At 35.6% G+C, this 20,220-nt stretch overlaps 3 protein-coding genes across 3 annotated transcripts; all 3 read right to left on the bottom strand.

Moving 5' to 3' along the window:
- Positions 1–3,340: 3,340 nt before the first annotated feature.
- LOC118030650 (pentatricopeptide repeat-containing protein At2g13420, mitochondrial) lies at positions 3,341–6,038 on the bottom strand. The gene is made up of 2 exons (XM_035034839.2): positions 4,296–6,038; positions 3,341–3,966 (listed from the first exon to the last, which is right to left on the bottom strand). Exon 1 carries the CDS (start codon positions 5,987–5,989, stop codon positions 4,343–4,345), a length of 1,647 nt encoding a protein of 548 aa, XP_034890730.1. The 5' UTR covers positions 5,990–6,038; the 3' UTR covers positions 3,341–3,966; positions 4,296–4,342.
- Positions 6,039–6,709: 671 nt separating this feature from the next.
- Positions 6,710–16,687, bottom strand: LOC118030641 (protein CHROMATIN REMODELING 24). Its single transcript, XM_035034827.2, has 22 exons — positions 16,484–16,687; positions 16,266–16,394; positions 15,133–16,154; positions 14,910–15,040; positions 14,746–14,800; positions 14,199–14,327; positions 13,937–14,044; positions 13,770–13,825; positions 13,602–13,692; positions 12,454–12,588; positions 12,293–12,370; positions 11,587–11,802; positions 11,430–11,501; positions 10,535–10,615; positions 10,301–10,419; positions 9,672–9,783; positions 9,139–9,207; positions 8,939–9,033; positions 8,384–8,512; positions 7,792–7,857; positions 7,559–7,691; positions 6,710–7,189 (listed from the first exon to the last, which is right to left on the bottom strand). The coding sequence occupies exons 1-22, from the start codon at positions 16,599–16,601 to the stop codon at positions 7,025–7,027; spliced, it is 3,309 nt and encodes a 1,102-aa protein (XP_034890718.1). The 5' UTR covers positions 16,602–16,687; the 3' UTR covers positions 6,710–7,024.
- A 2,350-nt stretch (positions 16,688–19,037) lies between these two features.
- On the bottom strand, positions 19,038–19,559 carry LOC118031900 (uncharacterized). Its single transcript, XM_035036417.1, has one exon. It carries the CDS (start codon positions 19,557–19,559, stop codon positions 19,038–19,040), a length of 522 nt encoding a protein of 173 aa, XP_034892308.1.
- Between the last annotated feature and the right edge of the window lie 661 nt (positions 19,560–20,220).

The raw sequence follows: 20,220 nt of genomic DNA, 5'->3' as shown, positions 1-20,220 counted from the left end.
CTCTTTGCTGCACAATTAAGCCTTGCTATATTCATGATTCGCTTGCTCTTCTTCATCTTCAACTTCTTCCGCCAACCTCGATTGCTGGAGGTAGAATTGACTTAGTATTTATGATGTCCCAAACTAATGTAGTCATGTTGGTGGTGATTGTTGTCTTGGCTTGCTCGGCCAAGGTTTGGAGCTCTTTCCTCGTCTGTAAGGCCTTTGGTATCTCTGCTCGTGACGCCATTCCTCTTGGAGTTCTTATGAATACAAAAGGCCTTTTGGCTCTGATTGTTATTGGCATCGGCCGAGATGTACAGGTATATGTAGTGGATAACTTCATCAACTTAACCATGTATGTATATCTAATATAAATGTTTGATCTATATCTGACAAATCATTTTATGACATTGATGCAGGCTTTGGACAATGTTCCATATCTTGCAATGGTGGTTGTGTTTGTGGTGATGACAGCTCTTGTGAAACCTTTCCCCTATTGGGCTTCTCAGTCTTCAAAGCATCTCAAGAAATACAATCAAAGGACTATTGAAACAAGCAACGAGGATTCTGAATTAAGAATCATTTTGTGTGTTCATGAATCTCACCATCTGTCAGGAATTAGCACTCTCTTGAAATTTTCTAATTCTACTAAACGATCACCAATCAGTATTTTTGCTCTTCATCTAGTAGAACTCACAAGCCGTTATCAGCAATGCTGATCGTTCATGATGCCTATAACTCTAGTAATCTAAGCCAACCCATCTTTGAACGAGTTCTGGCAGACCACACTGAATCTCACAGTTTCGGAAGCAATGGAAGCAGTAGAACAAGCCATCCGATATCCATCCAACCAGTAACAGTGGTGTCTCCTTACGCGACCATGCGCGGAGATATATGCAGTGTTGCAGAGGAAAAACATGTTACTTTTATTCCTGTTCCATTTCACAAGGAAGGAGGTGGAAACGAGGTGGTGCGAGAGAATTCTTCTATCAGAACTGCATGTCAACCAAAACCTGCTGACAAAAGCTCCATGTTCAGTTGGTGTAATTGTTGACCAGGGCCTTAAATCAGAAATTCTTGATAAGGGGAATCTAGGGACACAACAATTTAATGTCACCATGCTCTTCACCGGAGGGCCTGACAATCGCGAAGCCTTTGCTTACGCATGGAGAATGGCAGGATCTTACGTAGGGCGTTTAACTGTTCTGCACTTCCGACTAGGAGAAAAGGCTAAAAGTACAATGGAAGAGGTAAAAGAGAGTGAGAATGATGAACAATTTGATGACAAATATGTGAACGAGTTCAGATTCAAGGCAATGTGCAATGATCGGGCAACTTACTTAGAAAAGGTGGCAAATAATGGGGAGGATATTATAAGAGCAACAAAGGAAATGTTTGATTATCATGATCTTATATATAGTAGGCAGGGGTCGAGGAGTGCCATCTCCTTTCAATGTAGGGCTATCAGAGTGGATTGATTGTAAGGATCTAGGAGTATTGGGAGAGGCATTATCAACATCTGAGTTTGCGCGAAATGCATCAATTCTTGTAATCCAACAATATTATGGCGCAGCCACAGCTGAATAAATTCAGTAAAGTTTTGTCGATGTTGCATTTTATGATCATACTGACAAGATTCTAAGAGTTTTAAAGCATAAAGGGCACCTGTTAAGGAGTTTTCAAAGAGCCCAAAGACAGGAGGTAGAATATTAGTCTTATTGTCAACAGAACATTTTTAAAGCATTACCTAAACCAGACCAGACACATCAACGGTTTTTCGAACATCACAAATTTGATGCAGGTGGTTTGACTAGTCAGTTGTAAATCTATCACAACCAGGTTACATGGATAGTCTTTCAATGATGTTTATGGACTGATGCCCAAGAAGAGGTTTGGGTTGCAGGGTGATAGATCTGACCTATAAATTTCGATCCGAACATTGGATTGTTCTATAGCCCAGTTCTATAAAAGGGATTGGCTTGTAATCAACTATAGTTTTATTATTTTTCCTCTATTTTCAGATTTCACAGTTGTTCGGGATCTGAACATGCCCGTGCAACTCCATTGCCAGTAGCGATTCTGATGCTTCAAAAACTACGGCACCTTCTAGTGTATCGTTATGAAATTGATTCTGACGACCAGACTCCCACCAAATGTGGTTTCAAGGCACCTGAGCAAATCAGATGTTTACACGAGTCCCTACAAAAGCTTTGCTTCTTGGAGGAAATCAGAGCAATGTTCTTACGAGAGAATTGGGAAGATTGAATGAGCTCAGGAGATTGGACATTGTAGAGTTCAGGAAAAGAGCTGGAAGAGCTCTTTGTTCCTCCATTGAAATGTTGATCAACCTTCGCCCATTGTCTGTTAGCGCAATAAGAAAGGGCGAGGTCATTGACACGCACTACTTATCTTCTTCTCCTCAATTTCTTCAACGGATATTCTTGACTGCAAGTTTACAATGCCCAATCTCCTGATATCTTCAATCCTGTGTTTACAGCTATGTAAAGGAAAGAGTTTTGTTCTGACCGGACTTTGACACCATAAATTAAAAGGACAAGGGTGACCAAAATTCCCTTGAATGACCAGAAGATAAGATAAAGTTAAGAGATCTGGATACAAAATCTGCCCCCACAACATGAACACTGAACGAAGCCAGTGATGGGGAAACATGCCTTATTATAAACAGAAAAGATGGATTTGTGTTAGAAAAATTCATATTGAGTTTGTGTGTTTTTAACATGAAGATCACTCTATAGAGTGTTTCTCGCAACCCCGTTATAAATTGTGTTTTTAAAACATCGGGTAAGAGTTCAACCATTTCGTTTCCACTTTGATCCTCAAACTGTTAACCTCCTTTCACTTTTATCCCCAGCTCTCTTGGTGCTATAATCTATCCCTTTAATTTAATTTTTCTTACACCTTGAATTTAACATTCCTCTAAGATTACGATGCTAAACACAGTTTTAATTTTAAGGATATCTCTCAAATTAAATATTTATTAATTTGCAATTTATTTATGATTTCTTTTTAGTTGTGTTGATGATTGTTGACTAGACCTGAACGTAGAGTTCTGCTATTCATCAACTCAGTCTCTTCATGGATTTCGTTTTCCTTGCCGTTTCTCTCTTTCCATTTTCCCTTTCTTTTTCTTCTTGATAGTTTCGTGGGATTGCTTCTTCAACTTCAAACATCCTCTTTAGATAGGCTCTTTTGTTCTTCAAACTCGGGCTCCTATTTAGCATGCCTGCTGCTCTTGCCATTGCTCTTGCTCGATATGAGTAGCATGCTATCAAACATCAAGTGACCAAAAGGAAAATTGGGGGTATTTTCTCATTATGTCAAAACTCTTTCCTTCACATAGATGTAAAGATCAATCATTGCGAATCAGAATAAAACCTATCAACAGGAGTAAATATTGTAGCAAAACAAAGACAGGATGAAAGTACAAGTATATATTAATATTTCCTGCAACAGTATACAGCCTAACTATCACGAACTATTCAAACTATCACATCTTTTCATGATACTGGTTGAGGTTGTTGAACTTAGATGCACCTTCAATGCAAATCATGTGCGCTCCTATGTGGTGCTTTTGCAGTAGTTAATCATATTACAGCATTTTCTTATCACAGGGTGACTCCCCGGCCAGATTTGCTAGCTTTGTTGCCTTTGATAGTCATCTTCTAGAAATCAACCAAAACTTATCTTGCAAATCCTGTCTCGTTCATATATGCTAAGATTTTTTTCTCGGTACTTGTCTGGTGGCACGCACCTTGCCATGCCATTTCTGTCTTCATGGACATTACCAATTGTCTAATGGCGAGGCTTAAGCTCTGAGGCTTTGAAAACCGATGCAGTAAGCAGCCTGGAGAAATGCATGCCAAGCACTCCTTCTATTTTCAAGCTCAAATCGAGAAACCAATTATGTCCATAAGCAGGGTAAATCAGTAAGAGAACCACGGGGATGGAAACGGTGATACAATTCTGCAACAGCAGGAGAGAGGGAAAAGAATTTTCTCAAGAAATCAAAGGCCAGAAAAGGATTTTCAGGGGAGAAAAAAACATATCCATTAGTTCAGCAGGATCAATTGACATAAACTGATTAAAAAACAATGCCAGTGGCTAACATTACATGTTTTTCATCAATGAGTGATAATAAATATGGTAACAACACCAACCATGTATAAAAATGTTGTGCTGCAAATCAATCACCATTCTAAAACCAAACTATTCAGATTCATATGACTCAGCATAACTCAACTAGTACTCTTATAATAAACTTCAAAAAGAAGTCAGTAGTTAAAATAGAGTACCTCTAGAAGTAAATGATTAAAGTCTGTCATAGTGCGGAAATAGCACATCATCTCCTGTATGGCTTTAACTGATAATTTTGGAACTCTGAACCGAATGTTATTGACTCTTCATCAAGCTTCTTCTTCAACCTTCTCCAAGTTCTCAACATATCAGACTGTATTAAACCCTTGTACAGTTTCTCGAAAGTAACCTTTTGGGGAAGCAATCCCTTTTCTATCATCTCAACAAAAAACTTACAAGCCTCCCTCCACTTTTCTTTCTCACATAACCCATGAATCAACATTGTATATGAATCTAAATCTGGCCCTAAACCACTAGATTTTAAATCCTCCCATATCTCGTTCACAATATCCAATCGATTCAGCATCATAAACATCCTCAACAATATATTATATGAATGCAAACCCAAAGAACCCAAACCATCCTCCCTCATCTTCCTATACAATTTCAACGCACTCTCTGCATCCTTCCTTCCCATGTACTCCTTAAAGAAACAATTATAAGTAACCGCAGTAGGACTAACACCATTCCTCACCATCTCACCAAGCAACTCCTCCGCATCCTCAATCCTCCCACACGAACAAAGACACTTAACCACCGAAGTATAAGTCACCACACTCGGACAAATCCCCTTCTCCTTCATCAATTTCAACTTATCAAGCGTCAATTCAGGCTTATGCGCCCGACTATACACATGAAGAACAATAGAAAAACTTGTGACATCCGGTTCAATCCCTCTCTCACGCATTTCATCAAACAAATTCTCTGCCAATCTTATCGTCCTCTCAAACCTACTCTCCGGGTGCAAACTTGCCCTCCTACAAATCCCATTTAACAAAACATTATATGTAACAACAGTAGCCTCAATCCCTCTCTCACCCGTTTCCTTCAAAAACCTCTCGGCCATATCAATTCTACCAATCTTACACCACCCATATATCAAAACTGTATACATTTTGACATTAGGACTAAACCTATGCTTCCTTTTATTAAAAATCTCAACACCCACTTTCACATACCCATATTTACACAAAGTATCAAGCAGGAAACAAAAATGGGTCTCATTCACAGGCTCGGAAACAAAACTTTCCATATCATCAAAAGCACGAATTGCCTGACGAGTAAGCCCCGCTGCAACCAATCTCCTAATGAGAACGAAAAAAGTTTCTGAAGTGGGTTTTACGTTGCGTTGGTCCATTTCAACTATAAGTTGCCAACAGACATCAAATTGTCGGACTTTGGCGAGAATGTCGATCATAAGATTGTAAGTGACAGTGGTTGCAGCTGAACTGTCGGTTGAGGTAGTAGAAGTGCCGGTCGAGGTGGGTGGAGTGTCGGTTGAGGTGGGAGGGAGGGAGAGGGAGTGGTGGAAAAGGGAAAGGGCGATTTTGGAGTTGTGGCGGAGGCGGAGGAGGGTTTGGTGGAGGAGGGAAGGAGTGAGAGAAATTCCGGGTAATTGAAGAGATGATTCCATGGCATGGAATGGGTTGTGGTGGTGGAGGAGGATTTGGGAGAGTAAATCAGCGTCGTTTGAAGGTTGGAGGGTAGGGAGAAGGGTATCGTTTCGAGGAGAGAAAGCATCGTTATCCGAAGAGAAGTTATGGTTTTGGATGGAGGAGAAGTGGCGGAGAGAGAGGAGAGAAGTGGAGGAGGTGAGTAGGGTTGGTTGGTGGTAGAGCACTCTAATTGCCATGTTCCTTTGATTTATGCAGTGTATTTTGGAGGACGGAGGGAGGGAGGGAGGGAGGGAGGTATAGGGAATGAAAAATTTGGTGCCACTACTTATCTAACTTTTTTAATTAAATATTAGTTAATTATAATTTAGTCTTTGTACTTTAGTAAAAATAATTAATTAGTCTTTGTGGTTTCACAAATTGTTATTTAGTCCCTGTGTTTATACATATATTTATAAATTAATCTTCATTCATTTCATTTGAGTTTTTGATTTAATTTGATTTTTTTTATTTTAAAAAAAATAAAAGGCAAAAAAAATAAGTTATTATGATGAAAAGTCTGAGAAAAGAAATAAAAGAATTTTTTTGAAATAAAATTATCTTTAATTAAACAAGTTCATAATCAAATGATGATTCAAATATTTTTAATATTATAGCCACTAATTAATTTGCTTTGATAAACTACAAGGAAAAGTTATAATTAACTTTCAATATTATACTTTTATATTTCTTTTCATATGTAAAAATCACTAATCTATATGTGCAATTTTTACAACACCTTGATCACATTATCAGGATTAAAAAATATATAGATTTATATTACAAATATATCATGGCAAACATGTTTTCATCATAGTAAGATTATAACATATATATACTACATATACATTCAAACTTATAATTAATTTCAAATCAAATTCCTAATATACATGCTAATAAATAAAATATATATATTTAAATTAAAAATAAGATACTGAAGTTTTTATAACATAATCAAACTGAAATTTTTATCAATCTCTTCAGATGTTCTATAAACAACGCTTTTTTGGGCACCATGGTTATCTTAAAATAACATGCAAGGCCCCAAGCAGAGTTTATATCGTAATTTGACATGGATTAATTACACTTGATTCAATAAACAGCAAGCAGAAAGTACGTGCCCCCGCCCAGAAAGTATTGTATGTTGAAGATATATATATGGCGATTCTCAGTATAGCCAGCAAAATTATATTCTTTCAACTGTCGTTGCCTCCGTTTGCTTCAGTAAAAATGATCTATACATTCAATCGTCTTTCAAATTCCCCAGTTAAATCATCCAGACTGATGATCCCTTTTCCCTCTGTTGCTTTCTCCATTCTCAGCTTGTTGAGCTCTGAATTTAACTCGCCAATCTGCTTTTGTAGTTTCGCTCCTTGGTCTGGTAACCTTGAAATGGTAACCTGTAAACAGAAAAGCAGAACTGAGAAAAGAAGAAGCGATTAAAAAGCTTCTACTTTAATTCAGGCACAACCAGATTGAAATGGTTCCTTAGAAGTAACATAAAATGAAGATGGCATGGAGGGTTGAATCCATTTAACACGAACAAATAATGTATTCAACAATTTGGGTTATTGAATCAAAGTTAGAATAAAACCCAACTGCTCCCAAGCAAGGAAAAATAAAACGAAAGGTCAAGCCAATGCCAGCCTTCAATTTTATTTACTCAATATGTTTTGGATGGCAATTCTCGACCTTCAATGTTTGTAATTCGAGCAGTTACTCTGAAGCAATAGTTTTATCTGCCTTTTCACATGTCATTTAAATCATACCTTATTTCCAAGTATTTGTGACAGCCGATTGATTCTCTCTTTGATTTCAGATTCTGTCAATTTACCCACACTATCTGGGGAAGAGGTTTTCTTCTTCAGATTTACATCCTTGGGATTGAAAGCATGCACAGCCCTGTCAAATATTAGAAACTAAATAACATGCACTAAAAATAGCTTTAAAAGAATATGATGGTTTATTTTTTAAAATACATAATCAAATGTAAAGATCATACCCATCAACATCACGTTCAAGTGAATAACTCGATGATGAATTTCCCACCATTGTGGATACCTTTTTCCTGAACCCACAAATAGAGTACCAAACCACACCAGATTTAAAAGGTATGGAATGAGGATAGTGATTAGTATGCTTTGCACGAATAAAGCTTTCAAATACAAAGACTACCTTATACTCCTGAGGTTTGAATGCGTGATTTACAATTACGGGTAAAAAGAGTAAACGTTTTATGCTATTTTTGGACTAATAATTTGAACCAAGTAGTTATACTATCAGTGGAATTCAGGATACCAATTTTATAGCAAAGAAAATGGCAGGCCTTTTATCACAATGCATAAACCAGCTGGTAGCTCCATAATTTGAACTAATGAATTGTTTGGAGTAGAATCGAAGGAGAATTCATGCAAACTAAGAGGGGTTTAGAATTAACGTAATTTTATTCCAATTTACCTTAGCTCAAAATATGCAAGAACAGTATGCAAAGAAGCACTCATATAAAAACAAGGAACTGCGTGTTTATAAAAAGAAAAAAATAGAGGTAACATTGTTTTGTACCCAAAAGCAGAAAAAACGGAGCAGAGTTTCACCTTATCTCATCTTCTTCTTTTTGTGCAACTTGTACAGTTGCTGTCTTTGAGAATAATAGGCTGTGGTGACTTACTCCTGCTATACCTTGAGTCTCTAAGAATTTTATGTGGGATTCCAGAAATTCATCCCTACAGAAACAAAAACACAAATTAAGAGATAAGATGGCATGGAATTCATATAGAAAGTCATTGGAATTTAATAATTCATAACCAAACAATTCCACAAAACTTGCATTTTTTTACATGGATCACAGATGCATAATCATAATGGATGAAAGGTGCTGGACTGCTAATTATCTTGGATCCAGGCCAACGAATTGCTAGCTTCTACTCTTTAAGAGACAAAAAAAGGCTTGTGCAATAACACATTTTTAGGAATTTAAAAATACACTACTAATAGCAATGGTTTCTTGGTGAGAGGAAGATCAAAGATGAGAGATATCCAAAACTGAAGATCCTACAAAAGCAAATATTAATTAAACACGGTCCAACTTTGCTAATTAGAGAGAAAAATAAGTAGGCAGAAATTAAGTTGCCACTAAGAGGCCTCAGTACATTTTGTGCTGGCTGTCATGCTCTTCATGTAACTGTTGCTGTGTGAGGGAAATATCAAACCCCTGCTTTGGGAGACTGAATAGCTCCCGAAGATCCTGAAAAAATCAATTTAACTTTAAAAGACAACATCACATATGCTTAAAAAAGATGCCAGGAATTTATCCCAGTAAATCAACAAATAAAACCTCATACGTGCATACCTGCTGGCTAAAGTATCGAATTTGTTCTTTGTTTTCAGTTGCTGTTCTAAATAATCCCCCCTTGAATATCTACAACAGAAATTTTTAGGAGTCAACTTCATCCCATTGTGCTAATGTTTCAATTTTAAAGATTCATGATTCAACCCATGCATCTAACTAACATCCAAAGTAAACACTTATTATGGATACAGAGGATAATTGGAAAGAAACCATACAATGTTGGCTTAGCAGAATAAAAAAAATTTCTACAGATAAATTGTAATCTGCAACAGAGGAACATTTAATTTTTTTTCAGGCTTTTCCTACTAAATAAACCCTTCCCCAAAGCAATCTGTCAAGACAAATTACATGCAATATAGTTTTTCAACCACTTGAAGAAATGTATTGAAACCCAGTGAACCGACTCAGAAACAGCTCTAAAGTCTTTAAATACCATGACAACAATAACAATATTTGCAACTCAAAAACAGCTACTACATCTCATGTACATACCATATGACAACCACAAAAAATAAGAGAGATGAGCATTGAACCTGCTTCCTATAAATTTTCTCTTCAACAGTACCACAAGTCATTAGCCTGTATACGACAACATCCTTCATTTGCCCAATTCGATATGCACGATCAACACTCTGGTTATCCGTGCTACAAAGAGAGATATATTAATTGACCGACAAATTACACCAAGAAAATTCTTAACATAGCCTGCCTGACAGGGACAGAAAAAACTGAAGCAGCAAGAAAGGGAAAGCTGTTTAATAGAAAATGAGAGAAAAGTATGTGAAACATCAGAAACGCGTTGAAGTTGAAAAGTTCTTTGGGTAGTTTAGAGGCCAAAGTTTAGTATGTAGAAGTGCAACCATCATGCCATTTCTGGATGTCACAAACATTTTAACATATTTTTCAACATGCAAAATTCATAAACTCCACAAGCTGCCAGTAAAAATGATAGATAAAGAAAAATAAATGTAATCCCTGTAGTGGACATTTTAAAGACAGTTATTGATGTTTGCAAAAGTAAAAGATATATTCTAAAATATCTGAATTTTTTGGCAAATCCGTTTGTAATCACCAGCAAATTTGCCTATCCTCGATCTTATGAAGTAGTCAGTTCATGTTTGCTGAATCTGAGTGAATGAAAGAAATAAACTTAAGGAAGCACCTAGGATTCCAAGCAGGATCAACCACAATCACACGGTCTGCTTTTGTAAGTGTAAGACCAAGACCACCAACTTGAGATGTTAGGAGAAATATAGGAGCCCCATTGCCTTCTTGGAAGTCCTGAAATGTTATGTATTTATTTATATTTTTTGGGTTCAGGAAAACAAAGATTTTGAATAGATATTTCACATGCAATAACTAAAGTTTAATGGTTTTGACTTTTTAGAAAACTTACACTAACAATTTTTGTTCTGTCAGTAGCTTTTGTTGTACCATCTATGCGTATGAACTCATAACCATTGGATACCAGGGATTCCTATCACAGCAAAAAGATAAGCCATGTATCAACTTCTGCCAAAGCCTAAACATTAAAGAAGAAAAGATACAAAAACTTGCAAAATCATTGAATTTAATATATAAATACTCTAGAAATCAGAGTTTTGAATAGGCCAGGAATTACTTTAAACATAAATATTCATCTAGCTACAGGGACAGAAAAATATAAATAGATGATTCAAATAAAGTATAATGTAAGAAAGCAACAACCATGCATATCTAAGGCAAAAACAAATCACATGTCCATGTATCCAAAAGATATTTTCATGCATAATTAATGATGACGTGGTTTCACAACTTTGATTTAGATATGTTAGGTTCATTTAGCCAAAACAATCACAGAAACAATTTACCACGTTCCCCTACAAAACTAAATTGAATTAATTCATCAGCTTGCATGTTACATGTGGGCTTAAATTTACTTTCCAAACTAGAAAATACTTCAACAAACACAATTAGAAGGAAACATGTAATACTACACATTGAGTGGAATTGCAGTTTCCAACAGATGGCATGTATAAGAAATGAGCAATTGACAAAAAAAGCTAAATTCCTGGGTAAACACACCATGAAAACTTTTCGTAACTTTTGATATCTGCTGATCTTCTCGAATTAATAATATATGCTAATGACGATGTTGTTACTAAATTTTGTCCGACACCAAGGACACACCCCACTCATTTACTTGCTTACACCTTAAGTTTTTTCTCATCCAATCAGCTACATTTGTGAAAAATCAGAAAATTAACCAATCCATATTGCATTCTCAGCAACAAAGATTCATGGTTACAAACCTGGATGAGATTAAGCATCTTGCGAGTTTGAGAGAATATAAGAACATTGTGCCCTTCTGGAATTAAATTATCCTGTGGAAGATCAGCATATGCATTAAGCATGAATGATCAAATACTAAATCAAAAGCATCAACAATAATTCTGAGACATATCTAACCAGAAGTGACAATATAAAAGAGATCTTGCAAGAGATGTTGTCATGCTTCTCTTGAAAGTCAGTGTCAGTTCTGTCAGCAACATCAGCTAGATGCATTGCCAATTTCTCTGCTACAGCTGCATCTTCTGGATTTAGCATTGACTCCATTCCCTCCAACAAATCCTCGGCTGCTCTTTTTGTCAAGAGAAGCGGGTGATCACATATTTTCTTCAGAATCTGCTCCAGCAAAAAAGCTATTTGATTACAGAAAGACAACCAAAATATTGAAGTGACACAGAATAGTATAATTCTTCAACAAGATTCAAACTATTCATTAAAACTTACTAATTGATTCGCTACCAAAAATCTTCCAAATATGAACCAAGAACAAAAAACAATAGACAGACCCAATAGAATCAAATAAACAGTAACTGAGGGTAAAATTCAGAGCTTCTGAAAATACGATAATAAAAGATTTCCACTTTAATGCAGGAGAAAATTAAAATTTTTCTTTGTATAGAATCAGTCAAGCCGCAGCTCAACCCAACTACAAATTGTTCAAGAGAACTAGAGTTAATATGTATACACTCCCTTGATCAAAACCAACAAAGTAAACACCCTATGATGGTTAACAATAATAAGAATTAAGCGCCACCTTGGTACTGAAAATCATTGTCTTTTTGCACATCTCAAACAAACATAAGCAAAAAAGTTGAAGAGTAAAAACCGTCAGGGCAGCCAATGGCGAGCCATCGAAAGCTGAAAGAACAATTTCACTCCGCAAAAAGGCTTCATATAGTTGCCGCTGTACACCAAGTGAAACAATTGCATGATTAATTGGATGCATGATATATGAACACAAACTCAGGCATGTGCAACAAACCACACCTGACAAGCAGTTAGTCTGAGCCACACAATGATCTCATTCTTTCGGGAAAGTTTAGCAGTTGTAGCATCATCTTCCTTGAATACTTCATTCTTCATACGGCGCAAAAAGTAAGGTTGAATGCGTTCTCTCAATTCCTATAAAGTAAACAATATGACTGACTATTTCTGGATTTTAGATAATCTGTAATCTTTCATAAGAACATGAGGAACCAAGTTTGTTGCAAAGTACAAAACCCAATGGTCAGCCTAGTAACTAAAATGGAATAAATAAATGTTAATACAAATCCATGTAGTTTGATATCTTAGGATCATTAAAATTGATTTCACCAAATGAACATAAAGAACATTACAGCAGTTCAAGATAAAGACATTTCTTGAAAAAAGTATCAATTAAAAAATATTAGAGAAACAAGATTCAGAAGGCTGCAGTCTCATCATTGATGTACCTTGGCAAAACCTTTGTGCATTAGTTTTGGAATCTTATAAAACTTATTCATCAGACAACATAAGACAATGACAACATTTTAAAGATCTTTAGGTCTAAGGAATCCATATAAGCAAGCATGGATAACCCTTCAATGTTAATTTTTTAGTATCATGTCAATTTTAACACTTCTAGATATTTTATTCCGCAATAAAAAACAGTACAGACATATAGTAAATTTCATCAATAAATAATGCAATTACAACTTGTGTTATGTATTGTTTTAATGCTCATTTGAAAAGAGCAAAATCAAAGGCCAATATAGAAATGTTGCCTTCATGAGTAAACAAGGAGGCAACTTAACACTTCCCTCCCTCCAAAGAACTCTACCAAACATAAGTAGAGAAGGAGAAAAGTTACCCTACTAACAAACACATCCTAAATACTAGAATGAGAGTCAAAGCCTAAGAAACCAGTGAAAAAATAAGAACCTGTAGAGTAGGAAACATGGTTCATTACAGGCCTAACTGTACAGAATTCTAAATTGGATCAACAGAAACATTTACTCACAGTTCTACATTTTCCATTTTAAGAAGAATATAGCAAAAATGGCACAGGAAAATAACCACAACAATTCATATGCAACTCCGTAATGTCAAAGAAAAATGAAAGAAAATAATCAAGGATGCAGAAAGCACAATCCAGTACATCCCACAAAATGCACCTTTGCAACCGTTGAACCAATACGCTTCTCCCTATCAGAAGCATTTTTTTCATTTCCACGAAGTATAGGATGCTCATATGTTTCCTTAAACCTGAAAAAAACGATATTTGATGCCATAGGTGAGCATGAACTTATTGAAGCAGTCTGAAGCATTAAGAGAATAATTACCATTTGTTGTCACCAAGTAGACCAGGACAGCAGAAGTTGAACAAGGCCCACAATTCCTGTTTCAAGTATTTCAAGTAACAGGACTAAAGCGTTAAATATCCATATTTTTATGTCATGTGTTAGTTTATAGAAAGAGCCAAAAGAAATATGAATCTTAAAGATAATACCTTAAGATTGTTTTGAATGGGAGTGCCACTAATGACAATACAATGAGCACTTGGTATCTCTAGCAAACTTTTAGCCCTCTGAGTGCTAGGATTTTTTATGAGATGTCCCTGGAGAAACATCGCACAAATTTAACAATCTCTTTAAAGTTGAAACCTCAAAGAAAAATAAAAAGATTCCTAATATCCAATTGATGCCTACATGATTCCGATATGTAAAAACATCAGGTGTAATACAAACCAAATTTTAAACTTCAAAGTTTACCTCGTCAAGAATCATGTAGTCCCAAATGTAACTATCTTCGCTTTCATCATCGATAAAGTAATGATCCCCTCGTAAGGATTTTGAGTTGTTCCGCACAATATCATATGTTGTAAGGAGAATTCCTTTGTCCTGAAATGAGAAGATGAATCCAGACAAAAATAAAATGTTAAATTTTGCCATGATAATCAACAATAACAGGAAACCCCGCCAAAAATTGCATTAAGATTTCTCTCGAAAAACAAGGTTATGGTAGATGCGAATAATAGATTGAAGAGAAGTAGATATGATTCAAACTTCCAAGAAACCAGACAAATCAGTTCAGCCCTAAAACTGGACAGAACTCACGTCTGCATTAGTCAGTACCATATTTCAACTTAAACTTCAGCAGAATTTAACTTGCTTCAAGTCCACAAGTCAGATTAAAATATAAAACATAGTTGTGTTCTTTCCTCTTATTTGGCTGCAGGTATCAAATATTAACTGTCTGGATGTTATGAGTTACACTTGGAAGTACAAAAAATATAAACAATGAGAGCACATGTAAAACCTGAAGTATATATTGCAGCTCATAGTCCCGAGCTTTTAAAGATGTCCCAAAATATCTACATGTAAGTGCAAAAGGTGATTAGTATTCATTAACAGACCTCTTTTCTTCAATGGTAAAAGAGAAACATTTGAACTTTCAAAAGACTTGAGTAAAAACAGCCTCACTCTCTAGTCTTCGCAGAAAGCCCCACAACAGACAGTTCTTTAATCCAATGGGCGAGCAGTGTTTTAGGGGCCACAACCATAGCCCTCTTAATCAATTTGGAATGGAAGAGACCTGCTAGAAAGCTGCAAATCTGCAGAACAAAACAAATAAAAGTTAATCCATACAGCGGTGGAGTATTAACATTGTAACTATCTTCATAAATTATTGCACCCACTTCCTTACCTGCATCGTTTTTCCCAAGCCCATGTCATCTCCTAAGATTCCACCCTTACCCTGACAATGCAAAGACCAGAGCCATCTTAAACCTTCACGCTGATGAGGATACAGCATTTTTGCAATTGTACCAGATAATTTGTATGTAGATTTTGGTCCAGGCAATGTAATGCAACTATCATCCTCTGAATCTGCATGATTGTCCAACACATCAGTCACACTAGATTCATCAGATAATAAATTGTACTTAGCAATGGCATCGGGTCTCCCAGCTTTCTTGACCACCTTTTTGCTGGTCAAAACCTCACAGTCATCTTCCTTGTCCTCTGATTCATCTCGAAGACTAAGCAAAGAAGACCGTCCTACAGTCCTCAATTTCTCATGGAACCTTGTGGGTTCATTTTTCTTCACTTTTAGAGCAACTTTATTAGTTTTCCCCACCCTAGTGAAATAGTCATCACGGTCAGAGACAATCTGCACATCGCCTTCCTCTTCTACAACATTGGACGCAAAAGATTTTCCCACAGGGACTAACTTTTCATCCACCCTTCCATATTCGTTCCTCTTTAGCCCTTTACAAATGTCATTGCCCTTACTATCAACCTCATCAGCAAAAGACTCGCTCAGCAAATGATCATCTTCATACGCATCCACAAAATTCTTATTCACATTCGATGAGGAATCAGATGGACCAGAAGATGAAGAAAACGAAGACTCGGCACTCGCATATCCAACCACATCAACTTTCTTAACCACGTTACCATTTTCAGGCATTCTCCTTTTCTCAATTGACAAAAGATCAAGCCTTGAGGTCAAATCATTAAGAATATCTTTTATCTCATTAACCCCCCTGTTATTGTCACAATCACCAACATTTTTGGACGGTATGGGCGAATCAAAATCAGCAATATCATCAAAACTAGAATCAGTTTTCACTTCTTCTCTACTCTCACCATCTCCATCATCTCCAAAAGAGACTTTGCAAAGTCTCCGTCTTCCTTCGATCTTAACCTTCGTAGGCTTCTCCTCTTCTGGAAAAAATCAATTTCCCCACATCAAAAACCAAAACTTTTTTTAGGGTTTTGCTAATCACTAAAAATAAGATAATGGGGGCAGTCAAGATAGGGATTTAGGGATATTACCAGGAGAAGAATCAAAATCAGTGATTCCACAGAAATTAGGGATGTTATCATCCTCTGCTTCAGCTTTGCGAAAACGACGTCGTCCTTCGAGCTTCACATTGAATACACTCTCTTCTTCCTCGTCCTCCTCTGTACACCAAACAAATCAATTCAAGATTTCAAAACCCGATAAATCAAAACTTGTAAAATTAAAACAAAAAAGAGTTGAAGAGAGAGACCTGAGGGTGTGGCTGACTTTGGTTGTTTGGGAGGAGCGGAGAGGTCTTGGAGGAGGCGGTGGTGGCGGTGGTTCAGACTAACTGGTTTTTTGTTGGTGCTTTTTGAAAAATCCGCCATTTTTAGTTTAGAGAGAGAGAGGAGCGGAGGTGGTAGGGGGAGAAAAAGGAGGGTGTTTTTTAAGAAGAGAAAGGAGGAGAAATGTATTTGTATAAAGGAAGGAAGGAAGGAAGGAAGGAAGAAAAGAATCCGTTGGGTTTAAAATAAATTTAATTAAATTTGAATTGGTTTCCCGCTTAGGTTGGGATTTTTTAAGATTTAATTTTTTTTAAAGATGTTTGGGATTATAATTACTGTTGTTTTTTAAAATATTTTTTAAAAAAAAATATATGAAAATAAATTTTTATATCAGCGCATCAAAATAATTTAAAAACACTAAAAATATATTAATTTGAAGTAAATAAAAACATAAAAAAATTTAAACTTTTTTAAAAATACTTTTAAAACACAAAAACAAACAAAGCTCTAAAGCTTTGGAAAACATAAAATCAGTTATTTTTAATTTATGATATATTACATTAATTTTGTTTTTTTTTCTTGATATAAAAATGTATTATTATTTTTAAAATAATTTATACCTCGATGGAGATTAGATTTTATTTTTAAGTGATCTTAGAAAAATAAGTTTATATATCATTTAAAATTAGGTTTTGTTTTGAATAATTTTAAGAATTCAATTTATTGGCATTAGTTAAGATATCCAAATCCAAAAATTACAAGAAGAAGACCAATCTCCTTAACCATCTAAAATATTTATTTTAAAGAGAATTTGACATTTTATGTTATAAAAACATTAGACAAAAGATCCAATCATAAAAATGAATCATCCAATGAATCAAAAGAAGAAATAAAAACTTCAAAATAAAAATAAAAATTGCTTTTTATAATAATTGGACAATAAAAAATAGCTCGTTTTATCTTACAATACCATATTATATAATACAACTTGCCTCTCCTAAATGGTAATATTATATAATATTATGATTCAAATACTTTTTAAAAGGTATTTTCATTAGAAAAAGGCATAAAATTGATGTCTTTTCAAGTCTTTTTTTGTGTTTTATAAAATATTTTTAGATGATTTAATAGTTGTTTATATACATAGAAAGCCAAGTATCAAAGTAAAAAAATGAAGATTTTTTTACATCGACAAGAGCATTTACATCCAAGGATGATGTTGTTTCCTTAGTAGAGAAATATTCTATTTCTCACTTGTACTTTAGGTCTATATGCTTAGATGATGATGATCTTCTGTAGGCTTTGCTTTGATTCTTAGCATTGGAACCAAGGTATATTACAGCCAGAGCTGTGAAGATGGCTACTCATGAAGGATGAAAGTTGTTTCTTGAAGTATAGCATGTTTAGGAGTGTTATTGAGGTTGTTTTTTAAAGTAATTTTTATTTTAAAATAATTTTTTTTAAAAAAAATTATATATATTTGATATTAATACATGAAAATAATATAAAAACATTAAAAACATATTAATTTGAAGAAAAAAAACTTTTTTTTAAAAAAAAAGGCTTCCGGAACATATGACAAACACTATCTTGAAGCTATTACTGATGTAAATTAAAAGGCCATCATAAGATTATATCAGAAACTTAAGCTCCATAAAAAGAGTATCCTGAGAAGATATGATCTGCATAATTAGTCTTTAATCTGGGTTAACACAATCATACATGATCATCAATGCTGTGATAATAAAAGGAGGATTGTGTTTTTTCACTGAAGGCTAAGCTCTAGATCAGCGGGTCATTGGATTTGACCCACATGTCTAATGGTTGAGTCTGTCCTATGACCTCCTAAGAAACCAAAAACACAATAAAATTATATAATCTCAAATCAGATCATTTGAAGGCATAATTGAAGAGGAAAAAAAATGAAAGAAGCTGTGCACAATGTATGTCTACGACTACGAATGGATTTCTAGAACTAATCATCAAACAGAGGGGAGAGTCTTTTGGTAGCCAACCCATGCATATGTCTTGTTCAACAGCTTTGACAAGACATGCAAGAAGTTCTAGCTTCAAATGCCAGATAGTGAACTTGGGATTGTTTTGGTCTTCTGGCCATTTACTTGTGTCTTAAGATATTGTTATTGGACGTGAAACAAGGATAAATTGTATTAACTGGAAATTGTATTAACACTACTTAATTATTCACAGTTTAAAAACGAGAATATAACATAGCAAAACCCAGAAAGATTTACATGTATTTGAGTTTTTCTGACAGGAAATCAATAGATGAAGTGAGCAAGAGAAGCAATGCCTACACCTAGAAAATCAGTGGATGAGAAAGAAAATGCCCTAGTAATTAATCTGGGAAGAAGCAGCAAAACTCTTGAAACAATCTCAAGATAATTATAATGAAAGATGGATGAGTAAAATGCCTTTATTTCATCCATGATGATCAAGAGAGACTGAATTGAGAAGGTTTCATATCAATATCCCATGCCAAAGATAAGATCAATCCACCTGAGCTCAATAATGAATTGATCAAGATGCCATGGATGAGGTCAATGGCAATTCACTCTCATGTGATCTAAAAGACATGTTGTTGATTGAATTGCTTGAGGATAAATTCCTCTTAATTGCAGTCTTTCCATTGCCACCACTATCGTTTTGCTCTACCGTTATCGTGGGCCCTTCAAACTCATCCTGCGTTCCATCGCCCTGAGTTTCGATGTTACCAGACTGGCCATTAGTTGCTGCATTTCCTGTCGTATTAAAAACATTTGCACGAGCACGACCGCCTCCTCCACCACCGCCACCAGAACCAATAGCAACCCGAAATCCAAAGAATCGCGAAAGAAACCGATAGATGCAGGTAAGAAACCAAAAAAGCCAAGGCAGGCAAACCAGGGCTATACCCGCAACAGGAAGCCAAGCCCTAGATGGGTCTGAAGGGAGGACAATATACATAAGCAATAAGCTGCCTCCAGCAGCTACAGTAATAAACATGAAGAAAGAGATGACCCATATCAATAAGCGCCCGGAAGTGGGGTCTTCTACAGGCATTTGTGTGTTTAAACTTAACGGACAGGAAGATCAAATGATTAGTATTTCCTCTTTATCCTCGTCCATTTTTGTTCATTGGGATGTTGGTGTATGTGTGATCAATGAGAGAATATGGTTTTGATTTTGCAGGGATAAGGAAGAATTCATGATAGATGATGAAGAACACTGATGTTTCTTCTTGTTAATTGCACGTATAACGAGGATGTTTCGTCTGATTTTTCACAGGGTGGACATATTCAAAATTGACACCAAAGACAGGGAGACGAGAGAGTGAAAATCGGGTAGGACTTGTTGTTACATGAGAGCACGCTTGTGAATTCCCAAAATTTGTGCTACTTACAAGATGAAATGGCTCGTTAATTTTTTTACTTGATAGCATTTCTATTTTTAGCCATCTTATCTTTTCTTTTTTATTTTCAATCTTTTTTGAGGTGATAGGAACACACCTTGAACTCGAGATCTTCTTCCCCCTTGCCTGCTCCATAAATGAAGTATGATAGATAACGATTGGAGGCAATCCACATTTCCGTTCTCAACCATCATGTTCACCTAACACCACCAACAATATGCTCCATCACCTCATGTTATTCCCAGCATTCCCTCTCACCTGCACAAAAGCTTCAACTAACATGTCTATCCTATTGCCTCTACATTTTGTATG

Source organism: Populus alba, chromosome 5 (assembly GCF_005239225.2).
Source record: "Populus alba chromosome 5, ASM523922v2, whole genome shotgun sequence".
In the NCBI taxonomy this organism is placed as follows: Eukaryota; Viridiplantae; Streptophyta; class Magnoliopsida; order Malpighiales; family Salicaceae; genus Populus; species Populus alba.
The sequence above is the reverse complement of the archived record's forward strand: the minus strand, read 5'-3'. Positions and strand labels throughout refer to the sequence as shown.

Excerpts from the sequence above, each read along its gene's own strand:
- LOC118030650 (XM_035034839.2), bottom strand. The coding sequence starts at position 5,989 with ATGGCAATTAGAGTGCTCTACCACCAACCAACCCTACTCACCTCCTCC.
- LOC118030641 (XM_035034827.2), bottom strand. The coding sequence starts at position 16,601 with ATGGCGGATTTTTCAAAAAGCACCAACAAAAAACCAGTTAGTCTGAAC. Across the intron at positions 11,803-12,292 it reads CGCCATTGGCTGCCCTGACG|ATTCTGAAGAAAATATGTGA; the intron begins GTTTTTACTCTT and ends TTGCTGGAGCAG. Across the intron at positions 7,858-8,383 it reads AAAGAAGAAGATGAGATAAG|GAAAAAGGTATCCACAATGG; the intron begins GTGAAACTCTGC and ends TTGTGGGTTCAG.
- LOC118031900 (XM_035036417.1), bottom strand. The coding sequence starts at position 19,559 with ATGCCTGTAGAAGACCCCACTTCCGGGCGCTTATTGATATGGGTCATC.